A 27,188-nucleotide genomic window follows, 5' to 3' on the forward strand; every position below is an offset into this window, starting at 1 on the left:
GTCCTAATAAAAAGTCTGTCTTCCATTGCATTTTCTGGGAAAAGCATTAAAAATAGAGATACTTCACTCATGGCATTTGCACACTGTTGAGGAGCACAGTATTCTGTTAAACAGTTTTCTTCCAGAATACCCTTATTCACCAACTGTAATTGATCTTTCCTGAATAAACGGCAAAGATAATTTTTTTTTTTCTTTTTATAATGGTACTGTGATTATTTTTCGAGAGTGAGGGAAAGATGTGTTGGGCTGGGCTAACATTTAGTACGACAGTGATCTTGAAATCTCCTGGAGAGACAAATGAATCAGCCCTGAAAAGGAAAAAAAAAATCCCTAAAGGCTACAATAAGGTGAAAAAGGAAGAACTGCCCGTATTGTGCTAGGGATCTCTAACAAAAAAACAAAAGAGTTGCATAAGAAAGTTCCATGCACTTACAGCTCACAAATATCTTCTACCATCACATACTGTATTTAGTAGTGCACACTGCTCATCCATGAGTGCTGTGGTTGTGTATAGTTCCTCAGATTATGGACCAGGATATGTTGAGCATGTTATGGATATAAAATATTTGTCTATATGTACATAAAAAATTGTATATATAATGTATATCATAATGTCTGAGGTTTTTCAAACCTCCCAAATTAATTACCTAACTCCCAATAATGCTAATGGGGTTGATCCGCTCCATCGGCTTTTAAAATTTTTAACGGCATGCACTGTATGTGTATAGTACTTCCCAACTTCCTTGGCTTGTTATCTGGAAATGGACAGCCTCTCATTTCCTCTGCAGGCAGAAAAAACATTTTCAAACTGGCTTACAGAAAGCTGCCTGGTCATCTGATGCTGACCCTTCTACTACCACCACACCAAACCCCTTTCTAATAATTCTTCTCCGTACAACTAGTTACTGTGGAAATTGTCAGTGATCATAAAGGGGAAGCAAGGTGCCCATGAGCCAGCATCTCTAGTAAGATGTAGTCCATGCTATAAAAAGTTTGAGTCCCTCTGCTGAAGTCACCAAAGATGTTTAAACGGTATATAAATTATTTTCTTTTAAATAGCCATTTATAGACACTTATGAGGTTAAAATGAAGGAAATTTTCAAGGGAATATGAGTAAGGATATGCCAGTGTATAGTATAAAAAGATGTAACCAACAAAAATGGTTGATGAAAAAACATGAGGTTAAAAAATTGATTAGAATTAAAATATATTTCCATATTTTTATGTGTAATAATACATTCCCAGTTCAGTGAAATCTAGTTCTGTGTATGTTTCTTTAAATATCCTACATGAGTATCTCTTACCTTTCTTTCCTGCAAGAGATTTCCCAAGTACATCTCTCTTCCAGAAAGGTTTAGCCTATTACTTTTCATACCTGTGTAATTAAACTGGAATAAAAAATACCAAGTCATGACACTGAAGGTATGGAAAAAATATATTTAAAAGGTCAGTCTCAAAATCATTTGAAGTTTTCATACCTGTTCTACTTTGTTCCTGTCCAAAGTTTTGACCTATGTCTAAGCATCTGAGCACTTTGACTAGTAGGTAACTACACGTGCGTCTCAGTAATAATGTGTGTACTGTGCCACGCTCAGAAACTCCTGAATCTGTAAACAGTTACATGTTTGTGTGGCTTAATTCACATAAGGAGGTTGATTAGAAATGGGACAATTTATATGAGTAGAGTTAGGCATAAAGGACTTGCAAATCCAAGTCCCTATAAAAAAAATTGTAAAGCAACATGGGATAACATAATTTTTCTTCTTTTTTTTTAACTTCAGTACCACATATAGTTTCCTTGAGGAGTCTAGTACATTCATTGATATTATCACAAAACCTGCTGCCCATATTTTTCTTGATATGTGAGGAGACATTGCTGACTTTTTTCTTCATTTGGGAAATACTACATGTTTTAGGGAATATTCATCTCTAATATGCACATCAGCAAGCTGATTACAAATTTGTGACTAAACCATAATAAATACTAATACTTCTCATTATTGACACTTCAGTGAAGAACTGCTAAGCAGCAGCATGTATTTTGAGAGCCAAAACTCTGGGACTGAAAATTCATAAATCAAAGAGCATTCTAGCTCTCTGTATGCCTAGGGCCTTGGTTGTATAGAAAGGAACCTTGAATCTAGAATCCTGAAAATCACATTTGGGGGAAATCTGCACTGGAATCCAAATATTCATTTCTGGCTGTGAATGACGAAAAAGTGCTCATTAAAACAGTCTAGGGAGTATTTACACAGTATCATCACCGCATAATGCTCTGAGGCTCTTCTACAGCAGTGATTGAAAAAAAATCTGATTTACTGGTTTCCCAGGGTCCAGCCTATGACCAAAAAAAAACCAGGTACAACTGTCATCATTTAGATTAGAACCTCCCATAGACACAATTCTGTAACTGAAAGACTACTTATTCTTCTTGTTGCATACTGGCTTTTTTGAGAGGAACCTAAATAAACAGTAAAGAGTAGAGCTGTCCAGTTAAGAGTGGCTTACAAACTAGATTTTCAGTTTTCTCTCATTCAGACTGAGCTCTACTTGAGAATGGTTAAGAGGCAAAAAGGAAAAGCAAAAGAGGGCTATTTTTTTAAAAAAGCTGAATGCTCTGAGCTGTATAACTTACCGTCACAGTCTCTTTATGTACAATAGGATTAGCTGAAAAAGACAAAATGCAGCCAATGTTTCAAATCTGTGGATTATTTTAGTTACTAAATGCCTAATTCACAAGTTCCATTTTTGTCTTGGGAAGGTTCTACTCTAATACACCCAGTATTTCCAAATCCTGCTGAAAGATTTTTAATAAACTTGTTGATGGAGTAATTCTAGGGACAATGATGTAACTGTGAGGAATTAAATGTTTCAGTGTCAATAGCCATGGTCTTGCTATGACCAAAATTCATGAGAGTTTGTTACTGACTTCACTGCCAGCGAGATGAAGCCCTGCATTACACATACTGTATGTAGGATTCAGCTCTCCAAACAGTTTCTCCTTTCCTGCATCCTGCTACTGTCATGGTTGATTTGTTGTTAGAGAACCAGCACTTACTAGGACACATGCTGTCTTGTCATTCAAATGTATCACTGAAATTTTTGCTAGTTTTAATTTCTCTGTTGAGAGTTTCAGGTTGAGATGTAGGTTGGTCCTTCAGGGCATGATCCAAAGTCAGTTAAATCCACGAGAAGATGCCAATAGACTGAAAGAGGTTTTGGATCAAAGGTTTCTATAGATTCGCATGGAATGGATGGTCACATTTAATAGGGGAGAAGAGAGTGCACTGAGCATAAAAGACAAGGCTACTACCTCAGGGATATGATGAAAGATTATGATTACCTTCAACATGGCAGAGCTGAACTGCAAGGTACAAAAGGTGGTTGCCGCACTCTTTTTATCTAGAATGGGCTACCATCTCTGTGTTTTGAATAAGTACTTAAAATGACCTACACATCTAATAGAGTATCTAACAGAAATGTTTTTGGTTGGGTTTTTTTTCCCTAGAAAATTCCCCAAAGTCCTGGATTTAAATCCAGGAGAAAACCATCAAACCATCCCCATCAAACAAACACAATCTACAGAAAAATGAGATTTGTCTATCTTTATTCTTTCCTAAACATTATGCAATATTATCTCCCCTTCATAATAGAAGTTCTAGCTGATCATTTGCCTCTTTGAACAAGCAGTTTCATACTCCTAGTGCATTGCAGTGTAAGTTTTGAGATTTGCCAGGTAATGAAACGCACAGTAGCAAACAAAATACCTAATGCCCTCCTAGTGGTTCTGTTTATTGGACTCTCTCATTAATTCCCTATCTCAAGAAAACCATCCTACTCTAAGATTCTTAACATGTAAACACGTAAGCATTTTAAAGCTTAGGGCCATGATTCCCTATCTGCCTCTCCCCAAGAAACATGTAGCTTTGAATTGGCAGTGTAGTATTTTTAATACCATTTCTATTGCAGCAATTTCTTCACCCAAGTTTTCTACATAGGGCAGAGAGGGCTATTTCAGATTCAAAGTTGGAAAAGTTGTTTCTTGGTTAACTCTGGTGAAGGAACTGGATTCAGTCAGGACTTCAGTATACATTGCTCTTACCTAGCGCCTTGCGTCTGCTTCTGTTGAGGCCAATGTCAAAATTCTCTGATGGTATCAGTTACATCATGCACGGTGATGCTGTGGCTGAAAACCCCGAGACTAACAAAAAGGGCTTGTTCTTGTTTGGTGCAGTATAACTCCTATTGACTTCAGTAACAATGGCAGGTACTCTGTGCTTCTCAGGATTGCATCTGCAGTTTAGCAAGGGAAAAAAAATCTTTAAAAGATCATGTGAAACCTTATTTACTGAAAGGCAATAGTTTATTTTCTAGCAAAGCAACCTTCATTGATCAAGTTGGAATTAATTGTTTTAATTTTGTCATCAGGGTTGTTTTTTTTAAAAAAACACTTTGACTTACAGAAAAAATGCAAGAAAAATATTTGACTACCTTCTAAAAATTAACTTTGATTTACTCTTGGAAGATAACGTGGTTGGTATGTTCTCTCAGGATAGCCTCTATCTATTTCTGTGTGTTGGTTTTAAACGTATCTAAATTAAAAGGGTTTTTAATCTCTGTCTCTTCTGTGAAATTAGATTGTACACAACTAAATATGACTGCTCTTCATAGTTTGCTGTTCTAGCATAGCCATAAAATGTATCAATGTATGTGTATATATGAATAACTATTTGATGACAGACACTTTATATTATATATTTAAGCAGCCATGTCAAAACCTTAAAGGAAGATGGCTTCAAAAGTAATGGTATAATCATAATACTCACAAACTATTTTACAAACAAACCGTGGCCTCAGCACAAATCTCATATCCTTACCAGTAGTCTGAAACCCACCTTTTCTTTAAAGACCCCAGATAACATTTTGTTTTGCCATTGCTTCTTTTCCTCTTACCAAGATGTATTTGAATAACGACAACTACCTGTGACTCAGTCTTCACCATTCATCTCACAGAAAAGCAGCCTTGGTACTGTACCTCTAAGTTGTATCTTCATCGGTCTGAACTTGTGTAGCATTGCACACAGCAAGCACGCTCTACTCAGAATGAGACTGAACATTTCACAGCTGGTATTGTTCATTTCCCCCTGGGACTGCCTCACTGTTCAGAATGACTTTTCTTCACATAATATATCTCCCATACATGTTCCCACGTAATATATCTCCCATACATGTTCCCACTGCATTTTTCTTTCCGCCTTTTTGCCTGTTCATAACAGTATTGTAGGAATAGCCATGAAATAAAAAGCTTAATGTACTGATTTGCAGTCCCAAGGGGAATTTACATTAGAAGTGAAGTTGGTTTTACTGAAAAGTGGTGTTATCTTCTTTTTATTTATTATTATTCTATTCCTATGATAATATGATGTTCCATGTAAATTTTCATGTGCTGGCATGCCTACAAGTTAATAGTGTAATAGAATGCTCAGCTCTCAACATTAGGGTGTTTTTAAGGTGAATTGCATTACATATGCCATCTCTTTGCAGAAAGAATATGGGGTTTGGCAAAGCTACCTGCTGAGCAACATAATAAGATTTTTGTACAAAGTACAAGTTACTGATGATTATTGTATTTTATTTTTCTATGATTTCCTAAGAGGCATTATCAGGTCTTACAGATGGGGTAAGCCTGTTTATTAAGATATTTATTAGCAAATAAAAGTTACAGTACTGGTGGTTATTTTTGAGTTAATGGTGTTTGTTTTGCCTTAAGTTACTAATATAATGATACAGAGTGAAGCCTGTCATACATGATCATGCAAAAAAACCCCAGCTGCTTAACACAGGGTGGTATACTAATAAAGATGGACCGGCAATATGTTCTAACACTTCAGATGCTTCAGGGTGGTGTTGTTTTTTGTTTTTTTAACTAAGAATGCTTAATCATAGTGGCCTCTTCTGTGCTTACCATAGAGCATTTATGCTCTCATAAATGCCTTGTCAAAATGCACATACCATTAACAACATCAGGAAAAAACTGTACACGCTAAAAGTTGCAAACAACACCACTCTCCTTCTTCAGAAACACTGGAAATCAGAATTTTAAATAGATTTTAATGTGCTATTAAGATTTTGCAGTACTGTTCACCCTCCTTACAGTGGTTCACTAAGCCATGCAACTCCTCTAGTGTTTTTCAAAACTCTCACTGACAAATGCAGTTTTAAAACTGATCGTATTATGTAAATAATGCCAGGGCAATACAGTGATTCACAAAGAAGTGAATGCCATATACAGTAATCAGACCCTACCTCAAAGAGTTTAAAATTGTAATTAGCCTTTCATTTCATAACATCATATGCATGCAATACAAAACTTAACAGAAGCATGTGTAGATTAAGAGGAAATGAATGTCAGATGTCCACAGTCCATTACATCCTGCATATTTTACATGGGAAGAGCTCTCTTCGCTGAGTTTAGAACTATTTCTTAGATACAGACTGATTTCAATATAAAAAGTAGATGACACCTTCCTCTAACACATACTTACCCACAACCTGATCAGCTTTTAGAAAGTGCTTCAACCCAGAATTTCATTGTGATATTTATTCTACTTGCTTTTCCTTTAATGGCTTGTAATGTCAGTATGAGGGAATCTCATCTTTTAGTCAGACCCTTTCTGGGAATAGGGAAATCATGAAATCATGATTGCAATTTACCTCAAAACTTTAATAATGATGAAGCAACAATAAGAATTAGAAAGCCAAACAACAGACAAAATGTTTGTAGTATTTTTAATCTTCGAAGTTTAATGCGAAGTGCATTATAAGTGGAGCTTCTGACTTAAGATTTTTAGAAAAAAAACCCTGTCCACGTTGTTATCAAACAGCTATTTCCACTGTTCTCACTCCTCTCCCTAGGGCAGAAGTTGAGACAGTAGACTGAAAGCTGTGTTCAGCGTATGTGAAACTAGATCAGATTTTTTCAAAACGGGGGCTGGAGCTCCATGAAGGAAAATTGCTTCTTCAAGCAAAGGAGCAGTACGGACCACCTCTTGGGAAGCAGAGGCAGAACCGGGCACTCCACCCCTCACTCATTGCTTATCTTTGTTCAAAAGTGAAAGACAAACCCCAAAATGAGCTTAAAATCTGGAATTGCAGAAATACCAGATTGTAGTGAGGGGCGCATAAGGGACTGTGTTGCGCCGGCTAGTTGCCTTGCACTGCCAGTCTATGAGGGATGGGTATGGGACAGCACGCCGAGCTGCTCCCTGCCTCAACTTCTACCTCACCAGGCAGGGAATCCCTAGGGCCTGCAGCGTCGGGTATCAGCCTGGACACAGAGAGCGGTATATGAACAACCTTTTATCTCCCAGGAACCCCTGAACAGAGGCGAGGGAGTGAGGAGAACTCACGCTGCTGTTCCAGTTAAAAACGGGAGTTGTCTTTTTAACTGCATTTGGTAAGTGCAGCAGCATAGGACGTCACAGCACTTAACTTGTACGGAACCGAGAACAATTTTGGCAGCCAAACGCAAGCACGTGGTAGAAAAAGAGACTGGGTTTTAGTTTACATGTGCTTCTGTTTGGAGCTCATTTTAAGTGATTACTTAAGTAATTTTGTGCAGCAGGCCTAGAACCAGTCTGACTGGGCCGCGCTACACGGCAAAACATGACCAAAGTGTATTTCCACCCACTGCATCTAGCCCAAACAAGCCGCCTTCTTCCCGAGCCCCAGCTGCTCTCACCACCTCAGAGGCGGATTTAAGGTTTTCCCTGAACGTTCGTACTCCACCGAACTGCCTGCTTCAGAACAGGAGCTGCTGCGAAGACCTTTGACGGTGTTTTTTATTGGCTCTTCTTCCCACATGGGTTGCAATTCCCAAGAGGATTTATCTGAGCGCTCTCGTCGCAGCCGTGCAAGGAAGAGGCGCCGGGACCGGGAAACAATTAAGACAGCTGCTGGACGCGGAGGACGAACGGGATGCGGTTCGTAGCTGTGGTGGGTGTGCGACGCCCGGCCCGCCTGGGTGACAGGCACCCGGGCACAGCCGACACGGCCACACGCCGGCGGTGACGGGGTTCCCCAGTTCCCCGGGGTTCCCGCCGGGCGGCAGCCCCGGCCGCGGCCCCGCTCCCCTCAGACCCGCTCCCCTCAGACCCGCTCCCCTCAGACCCGCTCCCCTCAGACCCGCTCCCCTCAGACGCGGCTGCGGAACCCGAGGCCACCACGGAGGGCGGGGCCGTCCCAATCGCCGGCCTCGCCATTGGCCGGAAGCGGCGGGGCTGCTGAGGGCGGGCGGGGAGGCGGGGCGGGGCGGCGGTTTCCTCGGCAACGGCGCAGGCGGCGGCGGCGGCGGCCGGGCCCGGCCGACATCTCGGGGGCCGAGGTCTGTGCTGCGGCGGCGGGGGGCGGTTGCCGCCATTTTTGTCGTCCCCCCTCCCCGGGGAGAACCCCCCCTGTCCCAGCGGCACGGGGTACTGCGCCCCGCCCTGGGCGAGGGGACTCGCACCCGCTGCCGGTTGCCGCGGCAGCTGGGGGTGGCCCGGCTCGGGGCCTGGGGGCAGGAGCGCCCGCTACGAGGGGTGCTGCTGGAGGGGGGGGCTCGGCGGCGGGAAGGGAGGCAAACCCTGTCCGGGCAGCTGCGAGCAGCCCGGCCGCGATCCCGGCCGCCCGGGGACTTCCCGGCTGTGGCGGCAGGCGCTGCTGGGGACGTGCTGGGCCCTGGCTCCTCGCCCGCTCGCTCCCGGTGCGGTGGGAGTCCAAAAAAACCCAAACCAAACAATCAAAAAAACCGAACCAAGCTATAGCTGGAGTTTCGAACGGCGCTCACCTGAAGGGGCCTGCTGCGTGGGTGGCTTGGGCAGCCTTGGCATCCCAGCGTTTACGTTAGAGTAATCCACGCGAATGAAATGGGACTTTTAGCGTCGTTTCGTTTGGAGGGGGCCGCCCGCTCGGATCGCCGCCCCAAAAACTCCGGAACGCGGCGTGTATGGCGCTCGTGGGGTTGTCGCTTTCAGCTCAGCGTGCTGGTAACTGGAGCGGCGGGCTGGGAAGCCTGGCTCAGCAGGCCCGGGAGAGGCGGCTGTGCCTGCCCGGGCACCTCTCGGGGAGTCCGCCGGCAGAGGGGCTCGGCTGGCTCGGCTCGGCTCGGCTGGCTCCGCTGGCTCCGCTCCCCACCCGCGAGCGGGGCTGCCCCGAGTGCTCGCTTCGCGCGACTGGGAACCAGTCTTCAGCCGCTCCGCAGCCTCGTTAGTCGCAACAGGCGTCCATCGCCGATGCCTCAGACAGGCTTACAGTTCTTGGTAAAGGTTTTATGGGGTTTGGTAGCAAGTTTCTGCACCAAAAATCTCTCTTACACCGTTTTAGGATGTGTCTGACGTATGCTGTATAGCACTGCGGGCTAAACGTCAGCTGGCAAAAAAAAGGAACCTGTGCCAGCTGCTGTAACTCTTCACAGCTGAGAAAAAGAATGAGAGAAAAGGGCCAGGGCAAGAAGTCAGGGTACGTTTTTTCCCCGTTGTACTCTTAAATAATGACTCTGCCATCCCTTATGAAAAACTGCTGGAAAAAAATGGCTGTTACTAAAATACTGCTAGGAACTGTTGTCAAAGCATGCGTATTTAGGCTTTTGGGTTTCAAAGTGAAGCCCTAGAAGTATCTTTTGAAGTGCTTGCGTTTTCTCCTTTGCTACTTTAAGAGTACCAGCAAGGTGGGTTTTTTGAACTTTTATCATCTAGAATATATAGATAAGGCTCTTGATTGCACTAGAAAGTAATGTGTTTTAGAGCAGGGTTTTGTCAGGTTAATTTGATAATAAACAGTAAGCCTTATTCTGCTTTTAGAGTTGTATGTATATTTAAAAAGCAGTGGGGCATAAAACAAAGGGAGTTAGAAGAAAAGAAATATTTTTTTTTTCTTTGGAGGGGGTGCTATAACTAATGTTGGGCTTGTTTAATCTGTTGACAGCTGTATGTAGCTGTTACACACATAGCCACTCTGTAGATCACTACTAGTCTTGAATCAAAATGCATGAGATAAAGCTTTAAAAAGGATCTGTATTAAAAAAGAAAAAAACATACTGTAAACAAAGGTGATGGCTTACATGGCTTTATTAAATTCAAAGATTTTAAAATTATTTCTATTAAAATGCAGTTAATCGTAATTTTGTAATCAGTTAGTGAAGAAGTGAGACCAAATACTTGTCATTGATGTTTTTTTCCTCTTCCTCCTCCTGCCATGACTTTCTGGGGTAGTCAAGATCGCAATCTGAGTTGTCCAGTGCTGCGTGTTTTTAATTTATTAAGAGAAAAAACAGCCTTCACGACTCCACAAAATTCCTCTTGCATTAATTAAATGCTTTATTATTGAATGTGAAATCATTCTTAGTGGAATTCAGTCAAGATAGACAAGGGTTATCATCTTTGCAAAGTATGTTCAGCCGGGTACCGCAAGGGAATGCATGATGTAAGCTCTTTTGAATATGCTACTGCCAGGTAACTTCAGTCGGTGCCCAGGCAGGAGTAGGTGTTTGGCATCTGCCTGACATGTGGGTGAATGTTATTGTGTCTGGCTTCATGTCTGTTTTATAATCAGTTTCTATTTGTAGTGAATGAGTTCCTAATTTATACATGTTAATATCGGCAAAGCCTGTTACAATTAGAGTTTGAATTGACTTGACAGAGGGTACTTTATTTACTTCAGGGTTCAGTAAATTACGTAGCAGATGATGGAGAGGGGAAATATTGTTTTGCTTTGTTGTCTACAATGACTGACTGGACCACTGACAATTTGAAGTAAAATGTAATGTGGTCTTCCTTTTTTTCCTTGGTTTGGTGGAAGGTAAGGAGGCGTTGCGGTTGTGCTCCTATTTGTACTGCTCAGAACGATGGCAATATTGTTACCCAGTGAAACAAGGACGTTGCGTTATATAGACAGGGTTATAAACGGCCAACCTACTTTTGTATCAAGGCTTCTTCACTATAATCAGCTTACGCTCCATTTGCTTAGTATACCAACCGAACCTGCTGTGACAGTGTTTGTATGGTGTCTTCACGCTGTCCTTTCAAAAGTTGAAGGACTGCTTATACTGTGCTAGCACTGCTCTACATGTAACCATTTTCCAACAGCTATTTCCTTCTCTGATTTTCTGAACACCAGGTGATCCCTGTGTATTTAGGCCAGAATTATGGGATTGTTTGACAAGCTAGCGGGATGGCTCGGGCTGAAGAAAAAGGAGGTTCACGTTTTGTGCATTGGCTTGGACAATAGCGGCAAAACAACGATCATAAATAAACTTAAACCTTCAAATGTAAGTAGCCTACTTAGTTCATTGTTGATGCTTTTACTGCAGAGTTGATGTTGTTTAAACTGTTTTTGCGTGCTGTTATACTAAACATGACCATGGAAAAGATGTGAAGAGCTTTTTGATTTAGTACAGTGGAACTAATATATTTTAAGAGTTTCCAACTAACTAAAACTAAATGTAAGCATCCATGTGCATATTATGAAAACATTTTCAAAAAACCCACTATTAATTTGGCACGGTTTTTTTTTTTTTCCCTAAGATCATCCAATAAGGAAGGGTTCATGATGGCTGAAATCAGGATCTGAAACAGTTTTCTTAAGTTGCTCGTAGCTGCAATCCTGTAGCCATTGAGTGATGTGTCGAACATTTGGGATTAATACAGTTGTTATACAACTTATCTACATTTATCATGTTTATTTTAATCTCTTCCTGAGAAATAATAAATATACAATAAATAATAAAATAGGAAATAATGTGAAAATGCACGCTTAATGGTGACTTCAGCATTTTTAAAGCAGAATAGCTTTCAAAATAAGTAGCGTTTATACTTGCAGTTCATTCATCCAGTGAAAAGTGTTTCGGGCCAATAAGAGTGCATAGTATTATGAGCAAAATTTAAAGTAGGATTACCTTGTTTGTGTATGTTTATGGGCCAGAAACAGATGAATTTTGGTAGGCATGGTCAAAGCTAGAGACTTGTGCGTCTTGGTTATATGTGTCTGGCAAACCATGATTTCTGCGGTTCACATCGGGACACAGCTTTTGGTTTTTAATTTCCGTTGAACTTTTCCTGAAGAGTACCACTGGACATAGTTTAAAAAAAATGTAACATGACTAAGAGTTACTGCTACTCTTCCCTTCCTGGCAATTATTCTTCCACTGAAAATTAAATAGATTTATAAACAAAGACTATAAACTAATTACTATCTGCTGCCAGTTGTTTGGGGGAAATGCTACAATTTGTACCAAGCAAATTATATATTTATGTAATTCTTGAGACCTTTATTGTAGTAGGGTTTTTGTGTCATGCCTTAAGCACTAAAGGATTCCTAACTAGAGTTGAATGCAGACTTCAAGATTTATCACAATAATAGGTATTAGAGAAGGTCCCAAGGGAATTACACAAATAGAATAAATAGAATTAGTTTGCTTTACTGTGAAGCGCGTAATGAGAATTTACTTCTGAATGTTTTCATACCCTTTAGGAGGATAGCTTTGCATACTTGTGTAAGTCTTATCCTTGCAAGACATGACAAATTCTCTAATGTGCAACAAATGTCATTAGATCAGACTTGATGAAATTGTCTATTTCTAGTAAGTTCAATGGACGGATGACTTTTTGCTCTGGATCAACCCAGTCTTCTTAAGAAGAACTGCTGCTTTGTCCTAGGAGCAATATATTAGGTGTTTGGTAAATATAAGTGTTTCTCCATCTGTCTGCAGTTCTTTCTTCTGGGCCTGATAAATACATTTGAAATAAATGTTAAGGAAATAACACCTCTTCTACTCTGCACAAATTCAGCAAAACTGTTGGCTGAACTGTTTACGATGGTGGAATGCCATTTTCATAATGAAGCTACAAGTGAACAAGCTAAGCTTGCTTCAGTTGTATATGAGGAGTCAACTGCTTATAGGTAGTGTTTTTAATAGGGGGGTCTAGCAAATCTATAAAAGGATTGTATGTTGGTTTCTCAGACAGCTCTATAGTCTAAGGAATGTGACCTTTCTCCCTGCTCAGTATCGATGTTTCTTAAAGGAACTATTCTGTTGTGCCAACTTAGCTGATAGGTTCCTTGGCTAGCTCAGCAGTAAACCTGGTTATCAGACAGATCTATTAATAATGCTTTATGTTTTGGCCATTCCTCTGTGGTAAATGGTGATTTCTTCCAGTGGTCTTGTAGTTTGAGTAGAACTATGGTTAGGCCATTGTGTAATGTCTGCTGTGTAATTCCCAATGTCAAATAGCCTCCTCCAGCCTGTGAACAGAAGCTGGGCATATGGTCGATCTAATGTCTTGACAGAAGTACACCCTCTTTTATCTAAAAGGCCTGGGGTATTGTGCAGACTTGTTTGGGGTCGCATTGTGATTTCTAAAGTGCACAAATATTGGGAATTTTGACCTCAGTCACAATCTTCAAGCTCTTATCTTCCATGTTACCCTATCTCCTACTTATTTCACAGGTAATTTCCACACATATGTGTACACACAGACTAATGTAAAGGGTGAAATTCTCACTCTTGAGACTAAAATGTCTTCAATGCTCTTGTCCAATAGCATTCATTGTATTTCCTAGAAAATACAAAACCTTGATTTTGAATTACTGTACTTTTCGGGGAACTTTTTAAATATAAAGTATCTGGATTTTTAGAAAGTTTTTGTATTGCACAGTTTGGGGGAAAATATATCTATAGTGTATTCACGTTTCAAATATATTTCAATATTTACATTTTCTAACTTGACTGTAAAATTTGTACTTTCTTTCCTTTAAAGGCTCAAACTCAGGACATTGTTCCAACAATAGGATTCAGTATAGAGAAGTTCAAGACTTCAAGGTAGTAGTTTCCTTCATTTTCTCCATTTAGCAGTAGTAATTAAGATACAATAGTTGGACTTAATTACCTCTTTCAGTGGGATGTAACTGAGTATAATGCGTGGTGGTATAATGACATGACATGCAGTTTGCTGAAATGTTGTAGTACCCAGGAGTCCTAATCATGATCCAGGACTGATAGTTAGAATATATTGTATGTATTGTGCTGCTGTAAAACTATGTATGTGTAAGAAGAAAAAAAAAAAGGGGGGGGGGGGGGGTTGGAATAATGTGTATAAGCATCTGATTTCTGTCTGTTAAGAATTTCAGAATAGGGCACTGTTACAGACTTGAGAGACAGTTGCTTAGATGGTAACCTATATTCCATTAAGCACTCTCACTGGAGGGACTCTGAAGAGATTGCAGTCTAATCTCATTAAATGAAAAAATGGTGGCTGTAGTGTTAGCAATGTAAAGATGGCAGGGTCAAAGGTCAGGAAAAGGAAGAAGAAATCATTGGCTGAATGAAGGCTAAGATTTAGAAAAGGAATGTTGTGAGACAAAGATACTTCAAGGAGGTAGCATTAGATATTATTTTATAATTCTGTAGCCTTCACAGTGTATTTTTAATGGGTGTGTTTAGTCTTCAAACTAAGCAGTACACCCCACTGGGTGAGAGAACTGCAAGAAAATTGTTTATTCCTGGAGCTGATGTGTGGGACTGATAGGTTTCCTATTTTCGGAGGAGGTTCAACGACTGTATTCAGTCTCAATAAAGCACATAAGACAGGTTTGGTGTTTGGCTGTGTGAGAATGTAAATCAATTTATATTGCTTTCCTTTATTCTGATCCTGTAGGTGGAGAGATGACCCGCAAATACACCATGTAGAATGATTAAAAAAACCCAAACAAACCTCCCCCACCCCAAAACTTCATTCATCTGATATTACAATGAAAACATTATTTGGGGGTTGCTAATAACTTTATGCATGGCAGAGCAGCTAGTTTAGAATCAGATGTTGTCTGGATGTAGAGTGGAAAGGATGTCTGGAGAGCTTCCTTTTTTAAACCTCCTTATTTTAGTGTGGCCTCCACTCAGGGAGCTATTTGGGACTACCCAAACAGGAAAGCCTAATACTGAACTCAATGTTGCCTCTGTAGACATTTCAGGAGTGGATCGGAATTTTTTTGTAATGTTCTTTAAGTTCACTTGCTGTATTTAGTGCTTGGGTGAAATCTCAAAGTTGCAAAGACTACCTTTTGTAGCTTGGTCACCTGAGGTAAACTCTTATTACCAGAATGTGAGATATTTTTTTTTTATTATTATTTTTTTTAAATGAAGGTGGATTTTTTTTTTTTAAAAAAGCCTTTTATTTTGCATACAGAAGCCTTTGGATGTTATTGGTACCTGTCTAGGGACAGAATTTAAGACAGGCTGTGGATTTGAAGTTATCATCTAAATTTCATTTACTCAACATTATAAACAATATTCAATACTAACGTGATAAAAAGAGAGGCTGAATGGGAGCTTATTTTGTATTTGCTGTAACTTTTTATAATTGGTTTAGTTCTTTTATTTGGAGAAAAAACAAACACATTTTCCATTGTGAAATACTTCTATAAGACCACAAAACTGGGTAGGATAGTTTGAAGGCAGATAGAGTAACCAGAGTTCCTTTGGGAATCTTTCTCAGTTGATTAGGGTTGAAGTTGATCTGGCTTTTTTCTGTCAGAGTAGTAAAGAAAATAGTTTGGGTTTGGGGTTTGTTCTTTGTTTCTGTGCCTCATACACTTCTTTTCTTTGCAGTCTGTCTTTCACAGTGTTTGATATGTCAGGTCAAGGGAGATACAGAAACCTCTGGGAACATTACTACAAGTAAGCCTATCATTTATTTTAAAGCATTGCTGTTCATATTAGCTGTCATGTATGTTATTTAAACAGAAGTATGACAATACCTAGTGGTTAGAAATTATTCAGAGAAGACTTACACCTGGTGTTTGACAGAAGGTTGTTCTGGATAAATACAACTTCTCTTTCTGTTCTTAAAAAATGAAAATTTTTACATGCTGTTAACAAGATGTCCCGAAAAGCATGCTGATGGACTCAAAGATTGGGGAAGTGTACTAGAGGTGGGATTTAAATGTTGAAACCTGAAAACCAATCCTGTAAGAAAGCACCAAGTTAAGTTTCCTGTTTCACTGTTCTTCTGTAGGTAAGTGACTTAAGACCCAAAAGATACTGCCTGATGGCTGAGATTTTTAGAGGTGGGGGAAATTAAGCTCAGAGAATGAGGCACATGTAACTAAGAACTTGACCAAGTATTCTTAGATGTTATTTATTAACAGGATATTCACTGTACTTTATAACACTGCGGTATTGCCTTACTGGTAATAGACACCATTTTCTGTTCTAGCTTCTAATGAAACTTGAATCTTCATTTATGTAGTCTCATTTTTATTCTGTAATACCTGATGCTGATCTAAATAAGGTGAACGGTAGTAAACCACACAGAAATAGCTTGGAGAAATAAAATGGAGAAATTCTGAAGATTATAAGATTGATTAAATATTAATATTTAATGTGATAGAGCTTAAAGTATTCTTTAATTGAGGATTAACACTTCATCTCATTTCTGTGCAAAACATGTGTTGGCAATTTGAAAACTTGTGTGGATAAGAGATCTTCATTGTTCAAGAGTGTTAGATGTATGTCTCCCAAATCTTTGGGATTTCAGTAACTGATGCCCTTAGGCTGCTCTCAACATGCTAGCTGAGTGCTTCATAAGGAAATAATTTTTCTGACCGCTGTATTTAATGCAATGACATATCCCTTTTGTGGCATAAATGGCTTTTTTCATCAAAACAGTAAGGGAGTTTCTTAGGTAATGCTGACAGTGAAATGGGCACTTGTATTCACCTCTGTTCCTGATCCAATGCAGTAGTCGCATATTTGAGATTAACTTCTGAGAAAAATATGAAAATAATAATGTGCCATTCAGTTTATAAAGTTAAGCAAGATTTAATTTTGCAAGAATTGCAAAATGGCAATCAAATCTGATCAAGTGTCTAAGTATTTGCTTTGGAGTACTTGAAGCTTGCCCTTTTCTTCTATTGGGCTTGAAACTATCTGCTAGGATGTCCCTAAAGTACACTTGTCTTAAATATATGTAAACTCATGTTGTGTCCCTATTACTGTTACTTGTCTGTGAAGTTATTTTTTGGTAGCAAATACATGCTAGGACTCTGATTCCTCTAGAAAAATACTGTATTCTCATAAAATTTACTTAGGCATTTTCAGCTAATATGGAAAAACTTTATGTGCTGTTAAAGTTCTTCTGTACTCCAGAAAAGAATGGACCTTCTCATACAATCTTAGGCTGGTCAAGTTTTTTCTGTTTTTCAGTAGGTCTAGGATTGTTTTGTAACAAAATACGAAGATAGATGGTGCTGGGGGGAAGAATGTATCCATAATGGTCTCTCAGAGAAATGCAAAATGAAGGAGAAGTGAATATTACATTAAAATGTAAATTAAAAATACTTTTTGTGAGTGTTTATAACTGTTCATCTGAATTGGTCAGACTGTATTTTGCTTTCAATTAAGTTTTAGTAAATGGAACATCAAGTCATAAAATAATCAGTAATATCCTGAAACAATGAGTTGAATAGTTGTATATATGTTGTGACTGTGGTCATAGTGCCAGCAAAACATCTTAATAATTGGAACATTTGAAAGTTTTTACCTGTTACTCTAAACAAAAGAAAGATCCTGTTTAGGCAGACTTTTGTAAATTAAATTAATCTACATATGCCTAGTTGTTAAACAGCTGTGGACACACAGTTTTTTCTAAAAAGGTAATTGACCTTTCTTTAAATAAACTTGGTTTAGTATAGGAAATAAAGAATTTCTACAAAAACCTGTCCTGAGATTTTCTTTGTCTGACCACACTGTCAGAATAGCAATTGGTTACGTTTTCAGAGTTCATTTTTGAGCCTCAGTAGTTAAATCAAGCTTTTCTGAAGGGTCTCTGTAGACTGAACCTTGAACGAGTCACGCAGCTAACAACCTCATGTCTCAAAAAATGATGCAGGTTACCAAAAGACTGAATTTCAGAAATGAGACTGGATCAAATATTAATGGTAAATAACAACAACAAAAATTAGAGGAAAAAAAATCAGGTTTGTTTGCTTTCTTGTGTGTTTCTTCTGAAGCCTTTTCTTAATCACAGTTTAAGAGAACCTATAATTTGCCTCTTTGCTCTTTTTATGTTATGCAGAGAAGGCCAAGCTATTATTTTTGTCATTGATAGCAGTGACAAATTAAGAATGGTTGTGGCCAAAGAAGAACTTGACACCCTTCTGAATCATCCAGGTGAGGAGGTTTTTCTCCCCTTCTGTCTCCATGTTTCTTATGTTGTCTTAAGAAAAGCCCTTATCTGACACATTCTGCTTTCTGAGTAATTTGCAAATATTTTAGCCATTCATGAATACTAGAACAATAATAGTCTTCAGTGAGTTTGGGGCGGGGGTTTATACCTGTTCACACTTTCAAACTGATCATACTTCAGTTGCCTATGCTGAGTTGGATTGGTCTCTTATTAATCAATACAGATCAAAAGTTGCTTTGTTTTGAGGAAGAATAGACTTTGACCCTTTGGAAGCTGGAAAGCCTGTATGTGATGACGAATGTGTACAAAAAAAAAGTATCTCCCTGTCTGGATTTTTCTGTGAAGACAGCTAATTCCTTTAATGTAACTTTTAGTTTCTTTTTTTTCATCTTCATCATCTTTTTTTATTATTATGCTTTAGCCAGAAATAAGGAGGGATAATTATACCAGTCAGTTGCCGGTAAAAGGATACATGGGATGGAAGAGGATATGAGAGGATTCATGATTGGGGGGTTGGTTTTAGGGCTTTTGTTTGGTTTGGTTTGGTTTTTTACATGAGGTTACACTTTTTTAATTAAGTTCTGAGGTTGGTCAATTCTTTCTTCACCTTTCTGTATAGCCAACGTTACTGGAATGGTTTTGTAAGCAATACGCAATTTTGACTTTCTGCACTTTAGTTGCTCTGACTAACCAGATTATAAAACTACAGGCAGGAAATTTAAAAGTGAAATAATCCTGTAATCCCTTATTTATTTATTAAGCTGATAAAGCCTTAACTTATGGGGTTACCATGCTGAAAGTAAGAAAGGAGAAGCTGACTTGCGTTTCTAACCAAGAAAAGTAGTATGTGATAGGGGCAACTGTGTTACTATGATTTTATGAAGACTGCATATAATACATTAGTTCATCAGCAAAGATGCTGTAGCTGAGTGCACGTGAGCTGACTGGGCCCTCTTAATTTCATGTTCAAGGGTATGGGCCACTTCAAATGCAGGTGCTGAAAAGAGTCTTGGAAGGGTGAAAGCAGAGGATGAGGTCAACCAAAGGCTGCGCATGGCTTACATAGAGGCCAGGGAACTTTGTACCAAAGCAGATATTAACCACGGTGGTAAAAGGCGATTCTGTTGGTAAAATGGAAACCACATGGGACCAAGGGTGGGAGGTAAAGACTGCTGTAATAAGTTACTGGTTTACTAGAAGGCAAAAGAGTGAAAATGTTACAACTGAGGAGCTGCAAGCTTAGGTGGGGCTTTTCATTTAGGCACCAGTAGGTTATTAATGCGGATCTAGCAGGTCAGTGCTGTTCAGTTGCTGATGTGTTTGTGTCTTCTAGTTCTGAAAGACCGTGGCTATGGCCACCTAGTACATTCCCTAGAACTAGGAAAGGGCAGTTGTATATTTCTGCCTTGGAGCAGCTCAGCTCAAATGCAGCAACAGTGTTCCTGTTTTATCGTTTCAGATTTTGATAGGTCACATCTAAGAGAGCCAAAGAGAATAAAAAGTTCTTCTAGTAGTAATATTTGATAAAAGCAGCTGTTGACTGAATCAATATATAACTGTTTTACTATATTTTTATTTGTATTACTCTTCTGCTTTTCTTGATTGATACCCTACTTTCTCCCCACTTATGCTTCTGCCTCTGAACCTCCTGGAGTGGTTTAAATTTACATGTGTACTTAAGGTTTAAATGGATGCAGGGTAACAACCTTGAATCAATTCCTGTGTCTGAAAATCTTGGCAATCCTTCAGTAAAACTGTTCCCTCTCTTTTTGCCAGACTTTACTTGAGGTTGTCAGGTGAAAGGGAATGTGTACTGTGAGGCATTAACGAGGTTCGAAGTTGCACTAGCTGGGACTGTTTAGTGAATCACAACTATAAATTATTTTTACTTATGTAAGTGGACAATGCACTCTACAAATAATGGCTTGTTTAATGATCATGTTACCATATTATTTTTTTAATCGAACTTCAATCTTCAGCATTTTGCAAGATGGTAGTCTGTACTTACTTGTTTTAGATATTGACTCTTGGGTCACTTGACCTCCAGCACATGCTTCTAAAATAAACTGAAATTCCTGTAAATTTGAAATTCTTTGTATAAAATTAAACATGACATATTAGTATCTGGGATCTTTTTAATGTGTTAACTCATAACTATTTCCAACTAGAAAATGTTAGCTTTCCATTAATAACTGTAAAAAGAATGGGGGGAAATACTGCACAGTAGGAAACAATGTCATAAGGTAGGAAATACTGTAAATTTCTGCAACCACCACTCTATTTAGTGAACATCTTTAAGTGTACTTTTATGAGTCTACGTGGGTAGGTCGTGCCCCTTTTTAATTGCTTTAAAAAAATCAAGGAATTTTCAGTGTTTAACTAGGATATTTGCATATGTGATGTCAGCTAATTTCTGTGGTTTTAACTTATCCATAGCCTGCAACATGTGGGTACCAGGGTTCATTTAATTATACTGTTCAACTGTGGAAGCAAAACAGAGATGCAATGATACTCTGCTTGTATTTTGAGGCCTTTGATTTGTGTTAGAGGGTATCAGAGGAAAAAATAGCTCCAGATAGGGTACATAGTTGTGAAAATTGTCAATATTTTGATCAGCACGTATGATCTCTGAGTATGGGTAGATAGTGTTATCTCCGCTGATTTTGTGGAAAGGTTCAGTAGGGGGTTTGAAAAGAACATAATTAGGAGGGTTCAAATGACTTCAGCATTGACAGTTTGTTGGGTTTTTTGGTTTTTTGTTCCCCTGCTCCGGCAGGAGCAACTGGCTTATATTGGAAGTTTTTAAATAAATCCTTAGCTTGTTTCCTATGTGAAATAACCCTTTCTTTTTACTATTTTAAAAAGATCCTGTATAGCAGTTTTCATCATATGGGGGTTTTAAGTTTTTTTCACATCAAGAATTGATTGAAAGACTCAAATCTAGAAAGAGATTAGAGAAAACTCTAATGCTGTAATTCAGCCTTTGTTTAAATAATGTGAAAAATGATTACAGTTAGTCTTGGTGCTGGTAATTTTTTGGCAGTTTTACATCTGTCAGGTTCAAGAGAGTATACTTTGTTTCCGTCCAATAACTCTCTAGTCGTTTGTGGTAATCAGCAAGGCTTACGCTTTTGAATATAAGTATGCCAGAAACTGTCAGTGTACTTGGTTTGGTCTGTAGTTCTCACTGCTAGGTGAGAAGAGCTTCTGGAAAAGAAGTCCTCCTTCAAGTGAAGGTAGGATAAGAGATGTCCAGATGTGCATTTTTTTCCTATTTTATGAAGTCATGGATGCTCTCCAGGATACTAAAGGATAATTCAGACTGCCTTTATGCAACTACTGTTGTGAGGTTATGAATGAACAAAAATCATTTTTCTGTCAGTGAGGACTGGATGTGCAAAACAAAGCAGAGGTATGTAATATTTGTAGGCAGTTGTTTGACCTCCTGTTCATCAGCTTCACCAGCAATTGATACCTACAGCTTTAAATGTATGTGTAAGGTAGGGGGAGAAGGGGTGGAAGATCCCAAAGCCTGCCAGAAAGTTTGTGAGCGTTCTTGAAGTATGCATCAGAGGCCACGTGACCCAACAGTGTGCATCTTGGTAGGATACAACCTTCAGAGAATTGCAGTTACAGGTGAGCAGAATATCTTCCTGTAATTGTTTGTAGCTTATTACACGTAGATATTAATAAATGTTGCATAATGTCATGATAGTTCTGTTTCTGCTTATGCTTAGATATTAAGCACCGTCGACTGCCTATTCTCTTCTTTGCTAACAAGATGGACCTCAGGGATGCAATATCATCTGTGAAAGTATCTCAGTTGCTGTCATTAGAAAACATCAAAGACAAGCCCTGGCATATCTGGTAAATTTCACTTTTTCTACACATTTATTGATATTACTTTGTACATTCATATTTTACCTCTAGTATGCCACTCAGTATTGTATAACATAAATCAACCAGATAAAATGCTGTGCTGCCACATGTGGAAACAGTAGTAATATTACAATACTTGCTATGAAACTTGTTTTAAACACACAATGCATTCATGTAGACGGTGTCTTGAAAATTTTCACAGTAGAACTGTTACCCAAATAATGAAATGGAGGACTTCTAATGAAATCAGAAAGCAGTGTTCTTATCAGAAGAATAGTTGCTATTATTTTTTGCTGGGAAATTGAGTAGAACTGTTATCAGAGTACTGCTGCTAGTTTGTCTTGCAGGTTTCAGAATATGAACAATAAAACCTTTAGAGTTGTTTTTTCCACTCTGCAGATCCTTTAGCAAATTACTGTTGAAAGGCCATTTAGTAAACTGTTCTCATGTGAATTCAGAGGGACACTGTACTCTTTGTACTGTGTAATGTTTGAGAGGATTTCTAGCTGTACGGGCTAGTGTCTTTTCTTTCTGTGAAGGATGTACGTTTTCATATAAATACAAGGATTTTGTGCCAATGTTCACAAGGAGAAAACTCTCCTATCAGAAGTGTTTTATAGAAGTTAGATTTTTGTCTTTAACTAAAGTCCTCAGATACTATAAATAAAAGGGAAATCAGCAGCTAGATGCTGCTGGAAACTAGAATTTTCATTTTAGGCCCATTAATATTAAACTTGATTACCTGCGCGTTGTTTCGGGGTCACTGCTTTTTGTCTCAGAAATGACTGATGAATTCCCACGCTCCTTGGAAGATAATTTTATAGCTAACCACAGTAACAGTCCAGATTCACTGCTGTGCTAGTTTTCATAAGCTGAAGAATGAGGGGCCTTTAAACAGTTATACCCCTGTGATTCAAAAGGTAGAGTTGCACTGTTCTCAGTGTAGCTTAATATTAATATGTATTAACAGACACTCCTAGGGTTGCTGTTACAGCGAAGTGTGTACGCACTATACTTTTTCCTCCGGTACTCCAACATTCTCATTCTGTATAGGAACTGCATGGGAAGACAGTGGGACTTGCTTAAAGGTCTTTTCTAACCTAAATGATTCTATGATTCATCACTCTTGTTGTAGGTAGTAAACACCTTTAAACATCAGTAAACTGAGGAGGGAGTTATCTAAGTGGAGGTGCTGCAGAACAATGTGGCTGCCTTGCGTGGGAGCTCTTCCAGAACCCCTCGTGTTCTAGGAACAATTCCTCTGCCTTGAAAAATAGATCAGATCTTGAAATGGTGTTTCCATATTGGGAAGGTACTCTAGAATATATCATCTGAGATGCAGCCTTCTCCATGTGAAGAAAATTTAAGTAAACTGTACTTGACACTACGTTGCAATTCTGTAAATTACAAGTATAGTGATGACTCCACTAAAACTGGTATTTTTACAATGTTTTCGTAATTTGATTTGTTTCTTTCAGTGCCAGTGATGCTCTTAAAGGAGAAGGATTGCAAGAAGGTGTGGATTGGCTCCAAGGTATATCATATGTAATTCTCTTGCTCTATTGTCATTCTGTTAAACTTTTTCATTTTGTAAGGTTTTTTCTTTATTATTTCCTTTGTTTTCCTTCTGTCCACTTCTGCTGTCAGATCAAATTACACAGTGAGTACTGATGCTCTATCTCATATTTGCTATTCATTTACCTCCTTAACATACACAAAAGATCATGTCAGTTTCTCTGACAAAAGTGTGTTCTATGAAATATTAATGCATACTCTTGCAAACAGTGTAACACTTTCTTGTAAACACTAATACCAGCTCCTACACTTCAACTTATTATTGTGGTAGCTCAGTTTGTTCTTTTATTTATTCTTACTGTCCTGTCCCAGTTTTACATAAGTTAATGTTATGTATCAGGAAATGGTGAATAAGCAGGCTAGAAAAATAAGCAAAGTACAGACAAATACACTAGTTTTGATTATTCAACTTCAGCTCTTTAATCTAGAGCCAAAATAAGAACAGCTTACATTATAACGCTCATGGAATATGCAGACACTCATAACTTCATAGAAAACATCAGATCCATCTTAGATGATGTATTACATACACGTTTTTAACTACAAACTTGGTATGGATGCTGTATATCCTTCTGTTGTATGTTGGTAAGGATCTGGTCTCTTTTGTCCTCCTGCGTACTGCTAAATGTATAGAATAGTGAAGTGTGGTATTGTTTTGGTAGACATTCTAATTTTAGCTCCCTAATTTTCGTTGCTTACATTCTGAGTGTATTAGGTAGCATAGTTAATCTGAACCTGCAAGACTACAGACTCTGTACTGTTGTGTTCTGTGCTGTGGCAGCCGCTAGATGTCAGCGATGATCCAGACTCAGTGCCACTAAACTTATTTCCTTCAAAATGCAGCTAAATGCCATCCAACGTTGTCCCTGATTTAACAGATCTCCATTTATCTATGGATACCAGACTGTCCTTTCTACTCAGAATCCTTACTGCTACTTGGAAAGAGATGGTTTATTTTACTGTGTTATTACAGAATACAAAAACATTTGGTCATGTTTTCAGAGGAAGGGATACTAGCCAAAAATAGTCTTTACAAAGAGATTTACTGCCCTACAGAAGAACAGTGATACATCCTCCACCATCTAAAAGAGTTCTGTTCTGGGGATCCAGCATCTAACTACTGAGTTTCCTTCACTGTTGTATCCTATTATCATAGAGGCAGATTCCAAATCATGTACTTTTTCCCAATTTCACACATAGTTCTGATTTTGTAATATTTTCCTGTGATTTTCAGCTTCTCTGCTTATCTTTGAGGAATCTTCTAAGTTTCAATTCAGATTTTGAGTTGATGGTTTTGTACATAGCTTCAAGCTACTTAAAAGGATCTCAAATGCTTGTCTAAATATTTTCTGGTAAATATTTAAGTTGTGTATGTAGATTTCTAAGCACAGTAAGCAGGTGCTTCTGCTGTCACTTACATAGGTCTTCATAGCTAGTCACTTCTCATGGATTGTTAAACTTCTTAATTTTCTGAGCTTAAATTCTTCATAGATGGGCTTTACCTAAAAATTTCCTTTAACTCCCTGGCTCAGTGTCCCCAAAACCCCCTTCTTAAAAGGGTTGGGTTTAAACTGTATTGTTGCCTAAGCATGTGCAGTTTGGCAGTTATACTTTTAACGGATGAAGACTTTGATAATTCAAGAACAGATTTTTACTACAGTTCTCTTCCCCATTCCTAGAGCACTAGATGGAAATATTTGGAACAACTCTTTAAGTTATAGTGGTCCCTAAATCCCAGCCTGTGGATGCAGTAAAATTCAGTAGAGGAAATGACACCTGGTTTATGAAAGCACAGTTTTCCTTGACAACAGCCTTGCTTTCTTTAGTTACCTTTTGCAGACCCATTACAGGTAGTTCACAGATTTGAGGCGGCAGAGGTAGGCAAAAGGTTTTGCCCTTTTTTTTTTTTTTTTTTTTTTTTTTTTTTCCCTAGCAAAGGCTGAGTTTGCATATTTCCCTGTTCTGTAATGGGTTACTACTGCAACAACACATCACAGGTAGAGTAAAACTAGCCTGTCTCACAACAGTCTAAACCCAGCTCACATTGTGCCAATTCCCACATTTTGTAATAGGGATGCAGTACATTTATGCTAACTAAGGATATGTTTGAAGTGAACTGAGAAGTGGCAATCAGGCAACAGTATGGAGAAGTGTGACTACTGAGACCAAAGAAGGTTTCATGTGAGTTCATCAAACCAAAGTTTAAATGCTTTGCTGTTGGGGAGTTAGGTTGTATTCAATTATGTGGAAGCTGAAATGTGTACAAGGAACTGAAATGCGTGCTTCATAAAGTAAACTTCCAGGCCTTATTCTTATCAAAGTTACCTTATAAGCCTGAAAAAGATAAAAATTGAATTATGTGGAAGAGTCTTCCTGTTTAATTAGAAACATTTGGGGGAAACAACTTGGCTGTGGAGGAATTTCAGAAGTGGATGAGAGAACAAGTTGAAAACAACTCTAATGGCATTATCCTCCACTCTTGTAATGACACCAAAATATTTATTGGTGTAGTTCTGTAACCTGGACAATACTGTGTTATGTTTTCAAAAAGCAAAATACAGCAAAAATTCATCTTGTATTAAAACTAGCTGTTTCTTTTTATTAACAGATCAGATTCAAGCAATGAAGACATGAGAGATAAATAAAAGATGTATGGCGTTCTTTTACAGACTTTGTCAGTAGGTGTACAAGTTCCTTGGAAAGGAAGAATGATTAAAGAAAATGAACAGTTCAGCTAAAATATACTGTGTTGACTTGATTCCTTTTAGTATCTCTTCCAGGAAAACTGAATGTAGACAACATAGCACCTCAGGTATGCACACTGATGAATTAAATTGAATCTTGTGACTGGAGAGCATATTTTAAAAAAAGATCTTTGTTAACGATAAACATCTGCATTCATTTGAGTTTTAGGTGGTAATTAGCCATCAGGAAATGCCTCTCTGTTTTTTGGGGAGACACCTTTTGACCAAATAGGAATATTTCTTTTCCTGAGAAAGAATAATCAGCACTTCCTGAAATACAGCTGCATGACATACCTACTGATTTTAGGTGCCCATTTTTAGGTATTTCTGCAATTTTTTTTTATTGTAAAGTTTGATGTTGGGTTTTTAGTAACCATCTACAGTAGGCTTCTAGAGGAATATTTTGATTTAAGATACAAGGATTCAAATATTCAGTGTATTTGTTATATATGATTGCAGATGTTTTTAAGGAACTGCTTTTGATGAAATGTTATGACTTGTTTTTGTGATATGCCATGGTTATATTTGCATTCCCATCAATAAAACTTCAAATACACAACATGCCGTGGTTTGGTTTTTTAACTTAAATATGTTCATTGATGGTCTTTACATCTTAGAGATTTTTGGTTTTCTGTGAGTTTCATTTGGAATTTGTCCATTTTCCAATGGAAATAGCACTGTATACTGTAATAAAATGGTATCTCTTTTGCCAAGGGTTTTTTTTTTAATTGCATATATTTGTTACACTTTCTAATAAACTAGACTGCTCTTC

General features: G+C 38.4%; 1 protein-coding gene across 3 annotated transcripts; it reads left to right on the forward strand.

Annotated features, from left to right (window-relative positions):
- Window positions 1-8,337: 8,337 nt before the first annotated feature.
- ARL6 (ADP ribosylation factor like GTPase 6) lies at window positions 8,338-26,975 on the forward strand. Of its 3 annotated transcripts, XM_049824728.1 has the most exons (9): window positions 8,338-8,383; window positions 11,155-11,305; window positions 13,794-13,855; window positions 15,641-15,709; window positions 18,108-18,202; window positions 21,956-22,085; window positions 23,576-23,631; window positions 23,745-23,757; window positions 26,281-26,975. In XM_049824728.1, the coding sequence occupies exons 2-9, from the start codon at window positions 11,183-11,185 to the stop codon at window positions 26,315-26,317; spliced, it is 585 nt and encodes a 194-aa protein (XP_049680685.1). In that variant the 5' UTR covers window positions 8,338-8,383; window positions 11,155-11,182; the 3' UTR covers window positions 26,318-26,975. The 3 variants fall into 3 exon arrangements, with proteins under 3 accessions (XP_049680685.1, XP_049680684.1, XP_049680686.1); XM_049824727.1 differs by lacking the exon at window positions 8,338-8,383 and having other exon boundaries at window positions 11,005-11,305; XM_049824729.1 differs by lacking the exons at window positions 8,338-8,383; window positions 23,745-23,757 and having other exon boundaries at window positions 11,007-11,305.
- Window positions 26,976-27,188: the final 213 nt, after the last annotated feature.

Source organism: Accipiter gentilis, chromosome 21 (genome assembly GCF_929443795.1).
Source record: "Accipiter gentilis chromosome 21, bAccGen1.1, whole genome shotgun sequence".
In the NCBI taxonomy this organism is placed as follows: Eukaryota; Metazoa; Chordata; class Aves; order Accipitriformes; family Accipitridae; genus Astur; species Astur gentilis.